This window comes from Ciconia boyciana, chromosome 14 (genome assembly GCF_034638445.1).
Source record: "Ciconia boyciana chromosome 14, ASM3463844v1, whole genome shotgun sequence".
Lineage (NCBI taxonomy): Eukaryota > Metazoa > Chordata > Aves > Ciconiiformes > Ciconiidae > Ciconia > Ciconia boyciana.
In genome coordinates, this window is record NC_132947.1 from 7,134,274 (window position 1) to 7,156,381 (window position 22,108).

Sequence of the window (22,108 nt, forward strand, 5' to 3'; positions counted from 1 at the left end):
AAATTCACATCCTTAACCCAAAGTAGCTTTTATGGTGAAGATTACCTTTTGGCTAAAGAAACAGTGGTAAGATAATAATATAGAGGAAATTGTCAGATTCAGAGCTTTGAACGTTCAGACTTTTGGGGAAAAAAAGAGAAAATTACCTAAAAGCTCAGCCCAAAGTTTGCAGTCTTTTTTTGTTGACCTGTCCTTGGCAGATCTGCAAATAGGCAAGGATTACTGCACCTTGCTAGAAGCAGGTGGAGTTGGGCAGCACAGAAACTCCATCCTCAGCAGCCTTGGTGGGAAGGTGACAACCCATGGATCCTGCAGCACTGTCAGCTTGGGCCTGCAGCCCTAGCTGCAACATTCCTGAACTTTATCCATGCTCCCAAACCAAGCTACAATCTTGGATAAAGAAAGAGATATGAACACAGAGAAAGTCTCACCTCCACTACAAAACAAGCGGGTTACCACTGGGTACCGCAGCTGCTCCCTACCTGTGGACAGTTGGACAACTCTCCCTGGAGTGTTTCCCATCAACCACTAGCCAAAAATAATATTGAAAAACTAACCCATTCAAGCAAACAGATCTTAAACAGATTTATTTTTTTTACATAGTATTTCCTATTCGTTTTCGCCTGAGGGATGCTCTGAACAGCACTGTTTAATACACGCCATATCCAAATGATCTGTCAGATCATCTCACCTGGATGCGGGCACAAGTCAGGGTGTTCCTCTCCTTTCCTGTCCAGCTTCGTCTCCCATTCCCAGAAAAAGCAGGTAAGTCCTGTTATCCTGTCTGGTGAACCCTGATTATTTACTGTAATTTTTCAAGCCAATCATGATATGTTCACCCCAGAAGTACTAAAATATGAGTGGCTGTTCTGGAACACTTCTTGGGGATCAAAATTCACTCACTTTTTTTCCCCAGGTGCTATTATTCCCTTGGGTGGGTGTGTTAAACCAGCAACACCAGCAGGAGAATGAAAGGCTCTGTTATACTCTGGTGCAAGGAGGTCTTCCCATTCTTCATGAGGAGCATAAAGCCCTTGAAACTTATTTGGAATCATACAAAGCAGGATTTATATGCAGTCTAGATTGATGAGCTATGTTATGCTACCTTTTAAAAAAATCACGAAGCGATCCACACCCAGCACAAATCAGGGGAATAAAGGCTTTTAACAGACAGTTGCTGCTTGTGAATTCTTTAAAAAAATATTCCATCCTGTCTCTACAAAAGGTTGGTGAGGAATTTACAAATGTCCTAATCCCCCTCTAATCCTTTAAAATGCCGAGCTGTGATCGCACATGCTGTTTTGTGATTATGTGTCTTCAAGAGCTTGTTTAGATACTTATTAAGAGATACCGACTCACTTTTGTCATCAAAAGCCAAAATTGCTTGATGTATTTTCGTTGCACTTTACATTCCTCTGAAAAGAAACACCAGGTCTGCTTGGAAAGGCGAGCCATCCCCATCCTGTCTCACGCCACTGCCACAGCTTTTGGGGAGAACCAGGAGCTCTTCTCCATGGAGGAGGCCACGTACTTCAAGTTTGCTGAAGACGCAAGCAGAGAAATGCTCCCCTCCTTGCTCTCTGCCTCAGCTTCTTCTCCTTTGCAAGTGGGGATAGCAATGGCTCATCTAATTTTTAAAAACATTTTAGGACCTACAGAGAAAAAACTCTAGAGAGAGGCACAGCATATTATTACATTGTTTGGTCGTGCCTTTAGCAAGCCCTTAATGGAGACTATGGCTGGTTTAAGTTGTGTGTGATATTTCTATGTGCACAGATAACCAGGGCAGAGCTGACTCTTAACTGCTCATATGTGTTTAATTAGAGCTGCATTTTTAATCCTTTTAATTTGTATCTCTTTCTTAATAACCTCAGCTTGGCAAAGGTTGAAAAGGAATAAGTTTCATTTGAATATTGGGTAAAACTTGGTAACAGCAGAGCAGATTGTTTAGCAAAAAGGTTACAGCATGTTCTTTAAAGACTATGGGTAACAGTTTGGCTCTTGTAGCAAGCTAAGCCTAGGTTTTCATCCTTTGAAAATCATTTCAGAGAAGCTTAATAAAAATACACTGGAGCTCAGTATATCATCCAAGCTTGCTATGGGAAGTTTAACTATATCAACAGGGTGTTATTTGCCTGTAATCTCAAGACAAGTAAGATCACAGCAACACTGATTCGTTTTTGCAGCACAGTTCTGAAATCTTAATGCAATCGTGTTATAAATTCGTATTTAACTTTTGCCCAAAAGGACAAAAAGTCATTGCAGACTATTGCAATACCTGATGAAAGGAAACATCCTCAGAGGTTAAAAACACCTACAGGAATGCTCAAGATGAATTAGTGAAAATAGTTTCAATAATCTCCATATCTTGAACCCAGAGCTAGTAGAGAGGAATGAACCTATTTCACAAGCACTTGCTGCTTTGCTTCAGGTAAATTTGAAACTTAATTTCAGAAAAAAACCCTGTCATTAAATACAATGTAACTTTAAAAGAAGAGCAAATGAAACCAGCAATTTTTAGTTGTAAATACTATCATGAATTTTACCCAACATACTGGTGGACCTCAGCCCCCGCCAATATCCTAGGAAGACAGACCAGATCCCTCAGCCAGATGGCTTTTGGTTTAGAAGAAACAAGGCAAAGAGATCACGTAAAAACACTGTGACTTTCAAAGTGACGTTTTGGATGTATTGTGTGGCATAATCTGTTTCTTGACAGTTTTGCTGTGCCATAAAAATCCAACATTTTGGTGTTAAAAATGATCACACTAGAGAATTGTTTGTGCCCTTCAGATGACAACCGTTCGAGCTCCATTTAGAATACACCAAAACCAGGAAATATCTATTTGTGTATCTGACTAACTACTAATGGAGGCCAGTTCTCAGCATGTTTAACTTTGGTGACCTCCAGACACATTCCAGCGGATGCTAGGGATCACCATATAGCGAATAAAACTCTATTTTAATTTGTTATCATGCACAGGTCACTTGTAAATAGCCCAGGAATCCCCAGAGGCTAATGTAGCTGCCTGGAAAGCAGCAGTGTAGATTAAAAAAAGGCCAAGTGTAAAAGCAATGGCATAATTTGTGCTTTGGCAAATCGCAGCATCCTTATCCTCAGGACAACTATCATGCCGACAGCAGCAATGCAAGCTTACAAATAACCTCATTTTTCATTTCTGAAGTGGTAAGGAGATAGCCCAGTTCATAGACAGTCCTCAACCCAAGTCGCTGCACTGAAGCTGCTCACGACTCCTTCACTTCTGATATGATTCAATATGGATTCTTGTTCCAGATGCAGAAGACTCACTATTACTTTCAGACAGCATTCCTTCCCCTGCAAGTGCCGATGCCGATATTAAATTAAATATAAAGGCATGTCTCTGCATGAACCTTGTTGCAGCTGTTGCATATCTGCATTAAGTGATCTTCAACAGTCGTGCGAGTGGTGTCTCTGCACCACTTTGATTCTCTCTGACTACTCCAATTTTGCCTTGGATTGTTGTGGCCACATAGCACTGGGATGTTTTGAAATCAATAATCGGTGCCCTGGTCAAACTTCTTGCTCAACATTGCTCCATGTCTGTGCTGTCCGTGTTTGATGGGATATTTCATGCTGGGTATTATACGATACTTCCCAGAAGGCATCAGAGTTCTCAGACGAAATTATATAGTTTTCATAATTCCTTTTGTTCAGCCCATCACTCAGCTGTTTTCATATGGACCATTTTCTGACCTTGTTGAAGAACAAGGATAATCCTTGTGATCATGAAATGCCACCATCCTAGAAAAGCACACAAAGCTTACCACACCAGCGGAGGGTTGCAATGTCTTTGTGCAGAGGGATATAGGGCTACTGATACTTGCAAATACCCTGATACTTGCAAATACCCTGCTTCCACTCCTGCTAGAAAAAAGCTAACTAATGTGATACTGAGAGTTCAGCTGTCGAGGAGAACCTTTTATCAAAGAGATAAACCTCAGAGGGGGATTTTCACAATAAGACATACTGCTACAACGTGGACAGGGGCCGGACCAATGAATATACTTTCTCAGGAGGTAGCAGGTGGTATAATCCCATCTGACGTCCTTGCGTTGGGGTGCAAAATAGTGTGTGACAGACACAGCATCTTCAAAATTACACATTTGCATGTGCAGGGGGCTGAGAGTTGTGTTCTACCTTTCTAAGTACAGGTGGTGGTAGTTTGATCCTCCTGGAGTGAAACAGCAAAGGATTTCATTATTCTGGTCGTTTGGCAGTGGAGAAGTAGTCCATCGCTGGCACAGCTGCACTGACACCTGTGTCCCCGAGAGAAGAATCCAGTGCAGAGGTAAACTGACAGCAGCGTGGGCTGGCCCTCCATCACTCCTAAGGTCCTGCCTGCATCCTTGCTGCTGTTCACCTTTTCCACTGTACTTCCAAAAGCTGTACTGCAGCTATCTACCCTTGTTAGTGCTACAAATTCTTTGAATACCTACCTGCCTCAAATTCCTTTTCTAGCAATATTGTTTAGACTAGCATTCAAACCAATGTTATCCCTACACCTGAGTCAGAGCAGGATGGCAGCTGTTAGGGAAGAAACATGAGAGGATGACATCTCCTCACTCACCCAGCCAACAGTGCTAAAACACTGTCTTTTCTTAGGTTTTTTAATTTTTTTTTTAAAGTAACTCGGTGCTGAGTGCTGGAATCTCTCACAGACACAGCCCGGCTTCTTCTGGTAACAGCAAATTCTGCAAATTTCCCAAAGTTTGACCTGGAGCTGCCCTGACTGTGCAGCACCTCTACCAGAGCTGCAAGTGCTCCTCATCTCCAAGAGACACACACACTCCTACTTTCCTGCTAAATCAACGCCACCGAAGCCCATTTCCAAAGCAGGCTGATAACATGTACTCAAATACAAGAGGGTTCACATCAAGCCTTGCTTCCAGATGCAAATGTCTTTGCTTTCAGTGAACACAAAACAACCTACAGCGATGGGAATGGAAGCTAATCGCCACTGGCTGTGAGAGGTATGGGCAGTCCCAGCAAAAATGCAATCTGCTTTTGGTGGCAACGTGACTTCCACCAGGACAGCACGCTGCTAGAGCACACAGCCCTTCCAGGATTGCTTAGCAGAAGGCTGTTTGCTCAGACCTCTAAGGCCAAGGGAAGATAGAAGCAAAATTTACTGGACCAGTTGTATCACATGTAGTCAACACGAAGGGACATGATAAAAGCAGAGCAAGTGCCTCCCTAATGCCCAACTGCCTGAAATGGTCTGAAACCACACGCTGGTGCCAACAGCTTTAGGAGGATGTCAACCTTGCAAGCAAGCCAGATCATTGTGCCATCTTCTCAAAAAATCCTTCTCTGCCTTTGATATGTTAATCCTGCATAAGGTAAATTCTCCCATTAGAATATAGTCCATTCTGGTCTCCATGCAATCTGCATTATCCAGTTCAAAGTTAAATTAAAAATCCCAACCTGTGTGAATGTTGCAATCACATTATGAAATCTGTAAATCTATTTTTAATGTCTTAATGCTGCTGTAGTTGAACAAGACAAATAGACTGCTGCATTGCATTTGCTTTACACTTTTTTAGATTCTCATGCACGAGTTAAATATTCACTCTGCAGTGTTTGCATTTCCAGTACTGCAAGACCCTAAAATAGAAGACAAGTTTTTCTTTCCCTCTTTTGTTTTTAAAATTCCAGCTACGGGCAACTTGACTTGGGGATCTCTCCAAATCAAATGTTGAGTACTAAACATTGCAAGGAGAGCTGCTGAAAATGTTTCAATGTAATACAGATGCCAGAAAAGAGGATTTAATTCCCAAACACGCAGCTATTTGCAGTGGTTTTAGGGGGTGACGGAAAAAAATACTTTATTTCATTTCAAATTTAAGATACACTGAATGTTAATTCTGTGAGTAGCTTGTCTTTAAGAAAGACAATATTTGAAGACAGCTGGAACAACTCAAGCAATGGGCCCAGCTCCGCTATCCCGAACCAATATTGTACAGAACATTACTTCGGGGACTGGTTTGTGCTTTTCATTCTGATCTGGAATGGAAAGAAGCTCTGAAGCACTGGAATTTTCTGTGGAACAAACCCTCTATTTTCTGACCAACTCTTTTTCAAAAATCAGTGTATTAAACAGTTGTATAAATCCTGCTGTTTTCAGTTGAGACTCATCCTATTAAAAGACGGGCACTCTCTCCGCTGTCTTCTCCCTCTAGAGATGTTTTCCCCCTTTTTGCAGTCCATCTCTTTATTCCTATTCGTATTTCTTCACTCGGGATTACGATGCATTCCCTGACATTAAGAGCTTACAAACTACATACGTACGGAAACAGCTGAGAAAGAAGGCAAGGACAATAGAGGCGGTAGGTTTATCCCGGGATCACGGTTCTTCAGGGCAGCCACTACACAGCCAAGTTCTGTGGGGCCCAGCTCACCCCCACGGCTCTTTCTGCCCTCCGGACCCCTACGCAACGCGACGGCGCCTCCCGCGCCTCGTCACACGGGGGCACGGGACACGACTCGCGTCTCTGTCGGTGACAGGCGGGAAAGCTGTAGCGACACTGTTATTATCTACAGCCATTTGTTAAGCTTGAAAAACGGAGATGACTTACAGCACGGTTAGGGAGTTTCAGAAACTGCGGGCAGCAGAGAAAGCGAACGAGAACGTTCGGGAGGCAGAAGCTCAGCCGCGGCTTTGCGGGGCTCCGGTCGCCCTCCCCCGGCCTCCCTCCCTCCCTCCCTCCCCCCGGCCTCCCCCCCTCCCGCGGCTCCCCGCCCAGCCGGGCCTGGGCCGTGCTGCTGGTGCCCCCACACGGGTAGCAGGGCCCAGTGCAGCTCCGCTGCAGCCGCTGCAGGATTTTGGCGCAAGGCCGAAGAGGGGAGGGAGGGAGGGGGGGAAAAAAAAAAAGGAAAAGTCGTAAGGAATCGGTACAGTTTAGCGACCCAGCCTGCGGCGGTCCCAGCCCAGCAACTCGCCCGTCAGTTCGGAGGAGATGCGTTTCACAGCACCAGCTCTCCCGCCCGGGGATGCTACAGAGGCAGCTCTGCCCGCTCGCCGCGTTGGAGACCGCGTTCAGCGGGAGCACACCCTCAGATGCATTCACAGGTGCCTGTTCGCAGGCACTTGGGGGGTGCGTGACTAAAGCTTCACCCATCCAGCCAAATTCCGGCTCTTCCCTGCGGTTTTTAAGCACAGGAGTGCTGGGATGGTGCTGCCGATCGAGCGCGCCCTGCGCAGCTGGCGGCAGCCGCTGCAGCCAGTCCGACGGGTATGTTTGAGACTGTTTAATGATTCCTTAAAGAGTGGAAACATGCAAACCAAATGAGCTATGAGTAGCTTAAATCTCAATGGGGAAGTAAATGGCTACAGCTTAAGAGATCCAACCAGCCCAGCATGCCCGCTGATGACCACAATTCAAATGCAAGCAGATTCTGTTTCACTGAATTAAACAAGAGTGCTTGTTCAAATATTAGGAAAGCCAAAAAAAAAAAAAAAAAAAAAAAAAGTTCTTGGAGAAACAAATCCTGCTGTGCTGGATCAACTCCATGGACTAACTAATCCGGGATTCTGTCCTAGGAGTCACCAGCACCAAATACCTCTGAGAAAGGGGCAAGATACGGACGCTTCATCTCATCTCTGAACCGCAGGGATGTTAATAGTTAAGGGAAACATTTACCATAAATATGTAAGAACTAGGTAGTCTTAAGTGGACACCATGAAAGATCAGAGTTCAACTTCATAAGCTTGAACAGCCAATGCCGTTTTAATGACTGAGTTTTCATCTTTGTTAGTTTCTTGGTCTCAGTCAGATCCCAGCAGGGATTTGATCCCAGCAGCTTCAGAGGACAGTTATGGGCTTACTAAAAATACACGTAATCACATGAGGAATACCACGTTCTCACAAGTAGCTTCTAAGGCAAAGCCTGACCGGCCTGAGCAGACAGGCCGGGAGCTGGGACAGGGCTCTCGGCACTGGCCGGGGACGGGTCGGGGGCGAGAGCAGCGTGTGCAGGGCCTGCGGTTGGCCTCGGCCAGTGCCAATAGTCATTTCCATTCATAAGCATAAAAGAGGCAAGTATTCCCACCCCCCATCGCCATTTAAAAAGTATCTGACCTAATTATTACTATCCCTGTTGTGTAAATTCAGCACTTTGTCAGTCTGAATAAATGTACATTAGCCTTAACATGAGTTAAACAAGTTTAAACAATGAAGGAAGCTTTGTAAAGCTCCCTTGCTTTTTAACTTATTTGACACCACACTAAAGAGCCCATTTAGACTAAAGAGTTCAGCACATTTTGGGACCCATTAAATACCCAGGTTGAGACTAGATATTCCCTTTTTCTTTTTTTAATTTGTCCTACCTACTTGCTAAAGTCAGCGTAATTGAGCAATAAGCTGCTTTGCATTTCTTTAGCTTTGTAGGCAAGTTGAAGGCAGCTACACCCATCCCGTCCAACGCAGCCCTTTCAACGCCAGCACGGCAAACCCCACTTATCACTGCGAAGTGGATATTAAGTGACTCCTCAGAATTACTTTTAATTAAAAAAGAGGAAACTCATGGCATAAAAATGTGACATTCATGACTGTTAGGAAAACTTACGCTGTCAAATTGTTTCTATTTTAGGCCAACAACATATTTCTTCCCAGAGTCAAGTCAGCCTCTGACAGCCCACAGAAAAGCATTCCTTGTCTTCTGTTCACAGAGTCCACTGTACCCTGACATGGACATCTTCCGTCCTCCAAACGTAATAACTAAGTCTTAAGACATCCTCATACAGTGGGGAAATAACTTATGTGGGAGAGAAGGGAGTGAAAGATTGGACATCCATCCAACATCACAGAAGGAAGAGGGAAACACCTCCTCACCAGTGGCATGGAAAGAAAAGAGAGCGAACACATCGATGTTCTCTGCATCCAGAGCGGATGCAACTCTGCTGTTTAAAAACTGCCACACAGGGAGTAAAACAAGTGATCCGCACAGTGACAAGCTCTGAGCTTATCCTGACTCAAACCGCCATCAAATTCAGGATGTGGCCTGGAAGACGGAGAACGTTCAGCTGGGTGAGGCAGCCTGCCTGGCTGCACAAGTGCAAATCAGCCCCGAGGAGTAAACAGGGCTGCAGGACCAGAGCATCGATCACCCTGATCATTCCCCATTCCCGGCTCTCCTGGCCATCGTCAGGCAAAGCGCTGTCTGATTTCTGTAGGCAGCAGAAATGAAGGAGGCAAATGAGAAGGAACAAGGGAAAAACTGGGTGAAAAAGAGTAGTGGTGGGGTCTGACAGATGAATGCTTCTACAAGGGCAAGGGATTGTTTTTCACCAACTCGCACCCTTAACTTTTGAGCAAACCTCTTAGAGATGTCACAAATACTACACAAAGGCCGAGTTCTGCTGGACGTGTTACAAAGAGCTGGTAGGGCAACATTTTAAAAAGAGAATTTCATTTTATTCAATGTCCTAGTGAAATGGGTTCTTCCCCAAAAAAGATCTGTGGTCAATTTGCAAATTGAATTCTGTCACTGACCTGGAAGAGATATTTTAATCCACATGAAGTTAAATGCTTGACAAAGCCACAGCTATGACATTGTTAGCAGTACCTCCACAGTAACTGTGTAGTTGGATGGGCATTTAGATTAAAATCCTGGCTTATAGGCAGAATTCCCATCAATTGCAGATGGATTAGGATTCCATCCCTCTTGCTCATTTTGAAGGTTGGTAAAGTTTAAAACACAGAAAAAACCCAACTCAATTATAATTTCTAGCTGTCAGGAAGGAATTATATCAGTTCCATCTTACAGAAGGAAATCTGCGCTGTCTAGCACTAATCAGTTCCATATTTGTGAAGCCTTCCAACAAAACACTTTTTGTCTATGATTTGTATTCATCTTAGGACATACTGATTTCAGACCCTCTGTGGATTGTAATGTATAAACAGCCCTTTTATTTTTAAATGCAACTAAGAAACTATTTGGCAGGGCCACCGCAGTTCTGAATCTTGAGCAAAATATACCAACTGCAATTGGCGTCTAGGCTGCAAAGCAAGCAAGACAGGACACTTAAAGACAATTGTGTTCGTTCAGTTTAGCTAAGAATAGGACATTAATAAGAAATATTTTAATCTAACAAGCATCATGTTTTAAAGGGAACTTGAAGCTTTTTTTGGTCAATTTGACAGGCATGTGATGATCTCATGGCATGGAAGTTGGAGACTGATGGAGAAAGGTTCCGAGATTCCAATAAAATCTCCCAACCATCTTAGCAAACCACATGCATTTTCCCACTGTACACCTCTCAAACTTTATTCCCATTAGAGAGAAGATAATTCTACGATTACTTCTAAAAAAAGTCAAGGGAAATAAAACTTAACATATCCTTACAGAATGAACTCTGTCCCTTGAAGCTTGCTATTCACTAACTACAGAGTTTTATCAGCAGGATGTCACTAAATTCCATTCTTTCCAGAACAGATACTACGCGTTCCTCCTCTTCAACTCTGCCTTCCTGATGGCTGTCGGGGGTACTGCTTTTTGTCGGAAGGATTTTGGTCTAATTTTCTAGAGATTCAGGGCTGCTACACCCTCACTTGTATCAGCAACATTCTAAACCAATGTTTAATTTCAACTATGATTCACGGAGATATAAAAGCCTTGAAGACATGCTGTTCTTAGAGGTCTTGTGGAGAAAGACGGCTGGAGAGACGAGGCCTGCAACAGCAATGCCCTTGCAGAGGGACAGGCTGCAGAGCTCAGCCGGTACCTGCCAGCAGGCTGATCAGCACACCCCTCCAGCCCAATTGCTAGCAAAAACACATGGGAAAGAGCCGATGGTACCGGCAATATGGTGAGGTCAGGAGATGTGCAAAGAATGGACGTACTGGAGGTTAGGGAGTAAAGGAGGAAAGCTGCCTTTTACTGCAGCGTGCAGGAGCCAGGAAAGAGCAATCCACCCCAAACCCACCTTGTCAGCTCCAGGCGTGCAAGGCTCAAGGTGTGCGAGGTTCACTGTCCTCCACAAAGACAAAAAGCCACAGGGTGAGCGCCTCGGTTCTCTTCGCCGATCAGCACATGGCACAGGTGAGCACAAGTTGGTTTATCGGCTGCAGTAGGGCACCGTAGCTGCTGCACGGCGTCTGAGGCTGCAGGCAGCCTCACCAGGCCAGATGCTGTTACGAATCGTCGGGGACAAGGGGAAAAGGTAGGTTTTGGATATCCTGCGAAACAGCATGAAATATCACATCCGATTTGGTATGACTAGGAAGTTAAGCTGCAGTATTGAACAGATACCCGGCTGAGCTCTGCTGAGTCTGAATGTGTGAACACCCTCAGGTTTTCCATTTTAGAGGTACCAATATTGAAAGGACCAAATGCTCTGCAAGTGGGCAGACAGACAGATGGTTCACAGGACTGTAAATCAGGATATATAGCTTTACAGTCCCTTTTCACTAGTGCATATCTGGGCCAGGTTTCACGACCAACATTTGATTATTGGGCTATGTAAAGGAAGTTGTTGAATTTCAGTCCAGTTCCCAGTGGGCAGGTTCCACATCACAAAAAAAATCCCCCTATTATACAACTGACACTAATTGGATCCTTTTTAAGCTCTTCAGAAGAGAGGCCAAGGCTTGAACATCATGGAAACAGAACTAACTGTTCTGTGAACTCCCCAGAACAGACACACATGGATGCAATGCTGTGGGAGACTTATGTGGCATCTCAAAAAATATAGGTTTCAGATTCTAAGACTTCGGCAGTCTTCAACTTTCACCAACATTCAAATTCACCTACATTAAAAGAAAATTAAATTGCCCTCCCCCACAAAAAGCAAACCACAACAAAGCAAACATCCTCCAGCAAACTATTCGCTTGAATCTATTAAAACTTGCCAAGTCAACGTTCCAGTCTCAACTGCCTAACCCAGCCTGCCAACAACAGAAGTGTCAGTTTTTTGCTCCTCTATTTTACATTAACAAAAGTCAATTGTGGCGATGAATTGCATCACATGCCAACAATATATCACATTCCTTCACAGCTGTTTTTTGTAAAGGGAAGGAAAAGACCTCATCAGTCACTGACAACACTTCTAGAAACCATAAACATTTTAAGAACTCCATCCACAAAGTCAGGATGGTAAACTACCAAACAAAATCCTAACAAAGTGGCATTGCACGAACAATCAATTCCAGATAATAAACCCAAGTGTATATGAAGAATCAGTACATTAACCAAATCACGGTAGTCATGAACTTATTTTAATAGATGAGCAGGTCAGGTTGAAAAAAAGAAGTCACTATTATGCCCAATGGCAGGAAAGCTTGTTACCAAGCCAGCAGGCTGGACTTTGCCTAACATATTCTCAAGAAAAGGGAAGGAAAACTGCATATTATGTTTTCTCACATTCTTTAGCAAAGTAATAGCTAAATCAAAAGCATTAAGTTAGTTCCCCTTAGGATTTATAACTGCTTTAAATAGAAGAAAAATGCACTCCTATAAAACACTAATAGGACTTTAACATGTATTGTCAAAACAGAATTAGACAGCAAATAAAGGGCCTACTATAGTATATCTTTTAGTGCAGTAATTTCATTATCTGTAACTAACAAATAATAAAGGATAATAATGAAGAGGAAAAGAATACAGAACAGGGAGAACAAAGCTGATTACTAGACATGCATACAAAATGTGCTTGAGTGCTTCCTGGAAGCTCAAGTAAACCTCAAACTGTTTGATGTGATGTATACATGCGTTCACATCTTTGGAAAACAAAAATGCTTACCACCATATAAATTCTACAACAAGCCAATTTTTAATTATACCTATCAAAATAATAATAAAATCCTAGCAGTTTCATTCAACATGCTTGAATCATGGAGACCACCTACGCAAATATAAACACAGCATTTGAATCTCCAATTAACTATTACCAATTATAAATGGGGACACTTTTAAAAATAAATTATGACGATAATTAATCATTTTCACACGCAAAGGTAACAATGTAACATCATGCAGTGGTTTTAAAAGCCTCCTACTTTCTGCATTTCTATTCTGGTTAGTTTGTGCCAAGATTATAAAAGCATATTTTAATTTTAAAAGAGGAAGAGAGGAATGTGAAAAGCTTCCATCCCTCCCTCTGGTCATTTCATGCAGGTATTATTGGATTCAAATATTCAGCCACTAAATCATTGCTATAGAACATTAACATTTTAAAAGGATTCCTGTGCTTGGAAAAAAACTAAGAATAAAAGGGCCAAAGGAGAGTCCATAAAAAGTTATTCTGTTCTCACACTGACAAAATAAGCGCTTGTATATCTGTTCAACTGAACATGAAGTGTTATGGTCATACGACAAGAGCAAGTTTTATTTAAATCAACATCACAGGGATAAAAAGCATAAATATAAAAGCAAAACTGAGTGACATACTATGCTTAGTATCTTTCCGTAATAAGCAATTAACAGTCAAATAGTAGTTTGCTGTTACGAATTTTATGTCAGAAAATAAAACAATGTGTACTACAGATGATGTGAAAGCAGCACATTTCAGTTGCCTGCAAAGTGAAAGAGAAACGTTCTCAGAAGCTAACTCCAGCCTTGCAGGGTTCCCTCCTTCAGCCACCAATGGGTTTGACTCGCATGACACTGGGTCCAATTGTTTCTCCCTAAAAAGCCAGTTAAGATCTGCCTGCTCCTATTCTGTCACCACCCTGTGTTTTTCTCTCACCCTGTGCAAATGCTCGTATTTTCGTGTACGCTGCTGAATTCAAAATGGCAAATTGCTCCTCAGACGTGTACACAGAACCTTACTGTTTCAGCAGAAAAGTAAGGAAACTCATACTTTTGTTACACTGTATTCTGATCCTCTGACAAAAGAGAGAAAGCTCAGACCTGATACTTCTAACTTTAAAACACACACCGACAAAGAAAATCCCTAAAACCTTTTCGGGAAAAAAACAGCCTTATTACTACAGGCTCATCTTTATAGATAATAATTTACAAGTGAATACTGTGTTATTAAAAACAGGCTACAACAATATGTACAAGAAAATGTTGTACAAACATTTTCATGACTATGTTTTCATATATTCCATCAAAAGGTAAATTACTTGGAAATACCTACAGAACCCTTAAGAAACATATACTCATTCTACTGAGGACTCAGCTAGTACAAAAGAAATGCATTATTGCTCTTTTTACTGTCAGAATGTTTCAAAAAGTTTGAATTTCTGTACTAATACATTGAAAACTATAATTACCGTTGCGGCAAATATCAATAGAAGAGGACAGTAGGCAGATCCTTCTACCCTCACTCCTACTACTGAGCACACTAGCTAGTGTGGCTAAGAATGACAGCATCCAACTGGGAGAAGAAAAGAAAAATTTTTGTGCAAATAATCCATCATTTTAGAATGAGGTCTGCTGATACAACATGGATTCTGGTGATCTATTTCTTATTTAACAGAAGTTGCAACTAACACAAGTTCATTAGTTATTCACAAGTTTATAAACAACTTGCAAACTGAATAATTCCAGATAACATCAGATTACAACAAAAGTTCTGTATCGGAGTTGTACAGAAAAAGCCTTAGGGAAGGAAAGCAGTAATGAAAGTTACAGTCAGGCTCATCATTGTTTCAGAAATAGTATGCTGTGTGAGTAATCCAATTGGAACACTCTTCCTTTGAACGTTTTGCTGAGCTGTGTGATGTAAAAATAGATTTGTAAGCCTCAGATTTCTCCTCTTTGTCTGCAATGGATCTCTTCATAGTAGTAGAAGAAGCCTTATTGACTTTTCCTGGTACAGATGAATTTCCATTATCTGATAGAGAAAAAGGAATAGAATGAAGCTTGCATAACAGCTTATAATCGGTAAAAGTATTTAAATAAAGATAGAAAAAAGTATTTTAAAAATAATGTGTACAGGGGTGAAGTATATACATTTTTTCAGGGCTATTGCAAGTATATCCCATAATTGTACTCAACAGCAAACACGTTCCTAACAGCAGACACGTTCCTAGCTTTTAGAATTGATGTTCAAATGCATTTAGAAATCTTGGAGAGAGGGGAATTCTTTCCTACTTTTGTAAACCCCTTGCACTGTAATTCAGTATTGACAACATTTACTCCTCCAAGTGAAAAATGGCTCTGAAGTCTTAAGAAAGAAACTTGAAAGTATTCCACCACCCTGAAGTATTGTTTAGAAATCAGCTATCAAATGAAAAAAGCTAAACTTGTGACATACTGTCCCCAGGGAATCTATCTCCTCCCTTTATTCTTTCCAAAGTAATTTATGACCAATAACAATGGTCTGCATCGTTTTATATTTGGGACAGGAAAATGCCCATCCCTCTGTTTCTGATACCATCTCTCTCAGTGTATTATATCTACTGCTACCAAAAATTATCTCTCTTTCTTAACAACTATTTCATCCTCTCCAAAGTTGAAGGACAGTATTTTAAAAAGCATGTGCCAAGTCTCTTGTGCAAAGAAATGAATACATAGAAGTCTACAGAAACTCTACATATTTAGTTTAACTTAGGCACAATGGCTTGTAAATAGCTAGTAGGGAGCCTGTCTGAAAATGCACTTAACTGATTTCTGCATGTAGTCATAGGAGTTATATGTGCAATCCTAAATCACCATAGATCAGACCCTTTTTATATTTGGAGAATGCTGCTTTTAATGCCACCAATAGTTGTCTGGAAAGAATTACCAGTCACTGGATTTGAACGAATGAATATGTACGCTGCAAGTCCAGAAACCTTAGGGTGCCATGTTCACAAATTAATTCCTATGCTACTGGCATTCCTCAGTCCATGGATTTTCCTTTATTTTCCCTCTCTCCTCTTAATCTCTTGCTGGTCAATATAACTGCTGCCAGAAACATAAACCAATGACCTGACATTTCAAAAGGCATATTTTTTCTTTAACACTCTTGGAAAAGAACAATACATCAAACATTATTAGAATTACTAGGTTCCTAAACAACAAAGAGCAATTATAGTAATCTGGAATGAAATATTTTCAAAAGTCTATCCTCTATGAAAACAGAGAGTAGAGGGCAGGTAAGGCATTTCTGATATAAATTCTCCCAGCTTCTCACATAGTTTGTCTACAGTTCATCATTTAACTATTCTCAGATTCTTCAAACAAATTATATTGACTTTTTCTGTGGCTGTAATGTACATGTTTGAATACTTCACACAGAAACCTCAGACCAACTTCGTCAGTACCCATTCTTATAGTAAGTACTTATAGTACTTACTTACAGTACTTATAGTACTTTGTCAGTACCCATTCTTACAGTTCTGTATGAAAACATCAGTATGAATTGAAGACATTAAATAACATAATACATATTACATAAAAAGAGGGCACCATCCTTTGGACTAAAGGACTGCCAAGCTGACTCATAGCTGCATGACTACTGTAGGTACCTCAGTACATCCTGAAGTTCTATTCCACTGCTCCCCCTGATACACAGCAAATTAGCAGCTAAAATGGAGGACTAAAAGTCAAGTCATCAGCTTGGGACATTTTAATACACTTCATTGAAATAAACTGCCCTAACAGATTTTTTGACGACTTGTACTTCAGTAAAACAACTAGTTCTCCTCACACTGCCTCCTAGCCAATAAAACAGATATGCCAAACCCTCAACTATATCACTGTGTGAAGAAGAATCTCTAATCTCATTCATTCAAGTTGGTTCCCACCAACTTAAAGCACAGCAATATTGGAATGACATAAACAAGCAAATCTGGCTTGTTTCACAGTGAAAAAAAATGCAATATGGTGAAAAGTGTTTATTATTTTTATTAGTTGTCTGTATCCCTACAGCACTTGCCAGTCATGAGCATGAGCAGAGACCCTGTTGTTGTTCTAGGTATTTTGTGAAAGTATAACAAGAAGTCAGTCCCTACTCTATGGACTATTTACTCAAAGTATAGGATGATGGATAGCAGATGGGACAAAGGCAAACTGGGCAGAATAAGGAAAAATGGATAGACAGAAGCCCTTTCACCCTTTCTGCAGAGTCAGTTTTGTAGATTTTGCAGATTGTAAAACAAAGCTCTGTTTTAAGAAAAAGTTAAACTGATCACAGTTTCCACTGAACAAGAAGCTTTGTGCATGTTCATGAGGCAGCTTCCTACTCCGGCTTGGAAAGGCAGCCTTTTAGGACAGACTTTTGAAAGAGGAGGTTCTTTGAAAAAGTGAGGCACGACATTATGGCTCCCTTGAAGACAGAAGTTGACCTTTAATTACTGAGAAAGATAAAAAAAAAAAAAAAGGAAGTGAGAGGGTAGCTTCTGAAAACTATGGTACAAAATAGCCAGAGAAGGATCTCTCGTACAATATTTTTCAAAGCAGAACTATTTGTTCACATTTTTCACATTTAGATTAAAGAATAAACACCAACCCGAACTTTTGGTGAAGATAATCTGCCTCTTCTCCCCAGAACTGGAATTGCTACAATCCTTTCCATTCTTAGTCTTTGATGGACCTGGAGAATCTATGAAAGGAAAAAAATGAAATCATGAGTCTGCTTCATGACTCAGAAGGCTACACATAATTCATAGCTGTGACATTACCTTCAGGGGTATCTTGCTGAGAAGCTGCTTCTGCTGACTTACATTTCTTTGATTTCTGAAACAACACAAGCAGAAATCTGGTAATATACTGAAAGGATATACAATTCCCAACTTGTATTTGACACACACACAATTCCATTTAGTACATTTTTATGTCTTACACAGTGGAACTCTTCCTTTCACAATATTGCTCCACATTTTTGGTATTATTTCTGTATGGAAAAATAATAACCTTGGCAACCTTGAAGGCACCTTAAAGAAAATCGCGCAGGCCAAAATGAAACTGTCTGGATACTGTATTTTGTTTTGTGTACTTTGCAGAGGGTGTGTGTGTTATCATCATTAACGTAATCTGATACTCTGAACCCACATGGCAGGACAGTAAATTGCATGACATTAAACAGGACACAGTTAACTGTAATCAATAAAGACGTTTTTCAATAAAAATTTCAGAATAACCCTGCATCTCACATCCACTTAATTTTATTTAGTTAATAAAAAAATCCCTCCTAGGTAACTTTCAATAACTGGGCCCTTTGTTGCAGGATTGCTTGAGAAGAATAGTTAATCTAAATTTTTTAAAAGCATCTGTGGACCAGATTTTCCAAGTTCATTTATGTTTTTCCAGATTAAAAAACACAAAAAAACAAACAACACCAACAAGAATCCCATTACTGTCTTTGATTATATAAATGCCAAGCTGAAAAAGAAAGATGTATTAAAGCAGCCATTGGCATTATTATCACAAAAGATTACTCTGTATATATTCAGAATGGTGTACATATTTCAAGAAAGCTACACAAACTCAAAGAAAATAAATACATTTAAATGTGTTAGAAAAATTAGGAGAACCCGTGCTGTCAAGCATATGATTAATGCTTGGGGAAAAAAATGCCGTACCACATGTTGCTGCAAAGCTTAGCCAGAAGGTGGTGGCAGAGGGTTATTATTCTAAAAGCAAACTTGGCTCTCCTGGTGTCCTTCAGTGTACATGAAAAACCTCTTTTCAGGGTGCTTCCACCTTTGTTATTATGGGTGGATTTACAAAGAAAAGTTATCTCCCAGTATCTGGCATCTGAATTATGAGATGTTTGTAAATATATGTATGCATTTTATTATACATAATGAATATATATTTCATCATGGGCACATATGACATAGTTGAGCTTGAATAATTTTTTATGCTAGTGCTAGCTGCATCTTCTTTATGTTTTATCTCATGGGTATAAAGAAAAAGAGTTTGTGCTTCCTGCTCCAAATACAGTAGGGCCACTAGACTGCTCCCCTAGCTGAAAGAAGGAACTGAGGAAGAGGTTTGAACAGCAGTGCCAACCGACCCCAAACTAGAAACTGTCTTCTGATGCTGGGCCTAGAACTCACAGATCTCAGATTAGAGCGAATGGTGCCAGTGACAGTAGAGAAGACTGGGTCTAGCTGCAAAAAGATCAGCTGGTGCAGCAAGGCAAGGCAGTATTGCAAAACAACATCAGAACTTGAGGATGAAATGCAAGAGGCCTGCTAAGAGATATGCAAATACTGTACCGCCTGTAACATAAGCCTCCACTAAACAAAGAAAAAATATTTCCATATTCACCTAAGGCATATAGACCCCAAAAACCAAAGCATGATTTCCATTCATTTGCCACCACGAGCAAATGTGCTAACGCCGTAAGAGACAGAAGTGCTCAGCACACTGAGGTACTACGTCTTTATTGCACAGAAGTTGGGGACAGCACCAGCTTTCAGACTATTCCAAATTATTTGAACCAAAGCTATAGGTGCTTTGTTAGGGCCACCTTCCTAATGAAAATTGAGTGCAAATGACCACTGTTTTGGGGGTTGATTACTCTTCTACTGAGATCTGCAATGTTCTATCATCAAATTATCTTTAAAATTCTTTCAAACATTTAATTACAAAGTACTGAAAAAAAAAAAAAATCTGAAGAGACAGCATAAGATTTATGGTATTGCTCTTATGCTAGAAGCTACAGGACACCAAGTGCAGAGGCTATGAACAGAGAGGAAACAGAACAGTAGGATTTCTATGGGTAACCATTCTTTTCTTTTATTGCCCAGGCCCAATGATGCTGTATTGGTGCAGCTGAACAACGACCCTACGATGAGAAGGAATCATATGCTTGCTGGTAAGTAAACTAGTATTCATTTCAAAACAATCTAGGAAAACATTTGTACGGCATCTAATCCTACAGGCAGACAAAATCAAGCGCAGTAATAGGGGTGAGATGATGAACCTCCATCTAAAGTCTCAGTTGCTGAAAGTGTCAGACAATGATGATTCATGCTCTTGAGATTCAACTAAATCTGTCTGCACTGTGGACTGAGTCAACACTGAGGTTTTTGCTTGCTTCGTCATCCTCCAGAACAGCAATGCCAGTTCAGAAAAAAATAGCAATGCTGAAAAAAGTCCCATGTGCAGAATTGTCATTTGACAGTGCAGTACCACAGAACAACTACTACTTCACAGAGTAGTAGTATACAGCAGAGTATATAGTAGAGCTGCAACAACTTTATTTCCATGGCATTTTGCCTGGTCAGATTTAAAAAAAAAAAAAGAAAAAGAAAAAGAAAAAAAAAAGAAATGCAAAGACCTCAACAGTATGGTAGAAATTAGCATTGCCAGTAATCACTCAGGACTATAAGAACCACAGAACATGCCAAAATTTCCAAACAGTAGTCTTACAGAATCAGACCAGGAATCTACGTATTCCAGTATTGTGTTTCTGACTGTGGCCAGTAGAGGATACTTGGAGATCAAAAAACTAATAACCTACCATCGCAATAAAACCGGAACTACCATACAAAATACAGAGAAGATTTTGCTCATTACTAGAATTAACTAATACAAGGTCTTTGTTTCAAGAAAAACCTAAAGCGTAGCTGGCACACTGTCCATTTTGCTCATAGCATTAAATTCTGTGATTTTCAGAGCCTGTTAGTCAAAAGACAGTTTCAGTACATATAACTTCAGTATGCCATTAGCAAAATATGCATGCAATCTCATTACTTTTAAAAGTAGCACTGAAGTACAACACAGCTTACTGAGTAAATCCTCCAGTCTGCATGAAGATTAGCAGAAAAAGCTATGCAATCTAAGAGCAGATTGCATTCCAGACGAGACCTCTTTTAATTTTAAACAATGTATAAAAAGATTACCTTTTCTAATTTACTTTTAAGTCTTCTATCCTCCATTCTTTTCTTCAATACTTCCACATCTTCTTTATTACCATTAAGAATAATCACATCTTCTTCTTGAAAGGGAACACCACACTTCAAGGAAAAAAAAAAAAAAGACAAAACTAGTATTTTTTTTCAAGATCTTTATGCTGCTGAACCTTTGTTAGAATTAATACTCTGTTTAAGTTCTCCAATCCTTCCCCTTGCCGCTGTGTCTTTTCCAATAGTTCTTTCTCTTTTAATACAGTCTAATACGTCTTCTCACCTCAAATGTCAAAGGGAAAATCTCAGTTGTTTTTACTAAATATATAAATATTTAGTAAATATTACTAAAATAATAATGATTGACAGCATCCCTCTTCATGAAAAGGAGAATACATACTCATCTTACTAATGAATTGTGAACTTTTGATAACCACATTTAAAAGCAGCTCGCATATCAATCTGCACAGCAAATTATAAAAGAATTTCAGAAATATGAAAATATTTTGTTCTTCTTCAAAGCCCTATTCCATGTAATAGGGCTATGGAAATTGCATATTTATTTCACTATCAGTCCCTTGTAAACAACACTCTTAACTAATTCTGTTTTTTCTTTAAAGAAAAGGTCTCATGGTGTATTTTCTGTTCATGGGTTCCTTGTTTTACTAGCATAAAACGTACACTGACTAGATTAAACAAAGTAGTCCTAACTAGAATCTATTCAATTTTATGAACCCCATAGCTAAGCTACTTTCTGATTTTTTTTAGTTATGAATGCATTTGATTAAGATCTAAGCATTATGCCACTCTGCTCTGGACTTTGTCTTTCACCTTAGTAATACAACAAACAACAACTGATAGGAGCAGTTCCTTTACACTGACTAGGAACAACACCAAAGGTGTTATTCCTCTACATGTAGAACAGACAGCACCAGGAAATTTTTCTCCCCAACAACTAGACAGGAAAACCTGCTTTGTTGGGTTTGTTTTCTTTTTTTTTTTTAATTATTATTTTTATTTTTTAAATGACTATGGGGATAAAAAGGGGTCATAAAAGCAGCATTATTCATTAACCCAGCCTTGCCTTCTCATTGTCCTTCTCACTGCGCACATTTTCAATCATCTGGTGAAGCCAGTACATTGACTATGATGTTCTCTTTTCTAATATCTCAATTTCCTTTTTTGTTGTTGTTGTTATTTTGTTAAATCCAGAAGCTTTCTGTTAATCTGCAAGATTAGTTTATAATCCTGCCTTTGTCGTTACTCTTCTGTTTTCTAAACAAAGGTTTAGAAAGGTTACTCATGTATTTGCAGTAGGAATTAAACAAATGAAAGG

General features: G+C 40.3%; 1 protein-coding gene across 2 annotated transcripts in view; it reads right to left on the minus strand.

Moving 5' to 3' along the window:
* Positions 1 to 12,236: 12,236 nt before the first annotated feature.
* Positions 12,237 to 22,108, minus strand: part of RTF2 (replication termination factor 2) — a 33,371-nt gene continuing 23,499 nt past the window's right edge. For both annotated transcript variants that reach the window (XM_072879200.1, XM_072879201.1), the window contains exons 6-9: positions 20,770 to 20,883; positions 17,596 to 17,650; positions 17,424 to 17,516; positions 12,237 to 14,822 (exon numbers count right to left, since the gene is read on the minus strand). In XM_072879200.1, the coding sequence (XP_072735301.1) occupies positions 14,638 to 14,822; positions 17,424 to 17,516; positions 17,596 to 17,650; positions 20,770 to 20,883 (447 nt within the window). In that variant the 3' untranslated portion in view covers positions 12,237 to 14,637. The remainder of the gene's footprint in view (positions 14,823 to 17,423; positions 17,517 to 17,595; positions 17,651 to 20,769; positions 20,884 to 22,108) is intronic.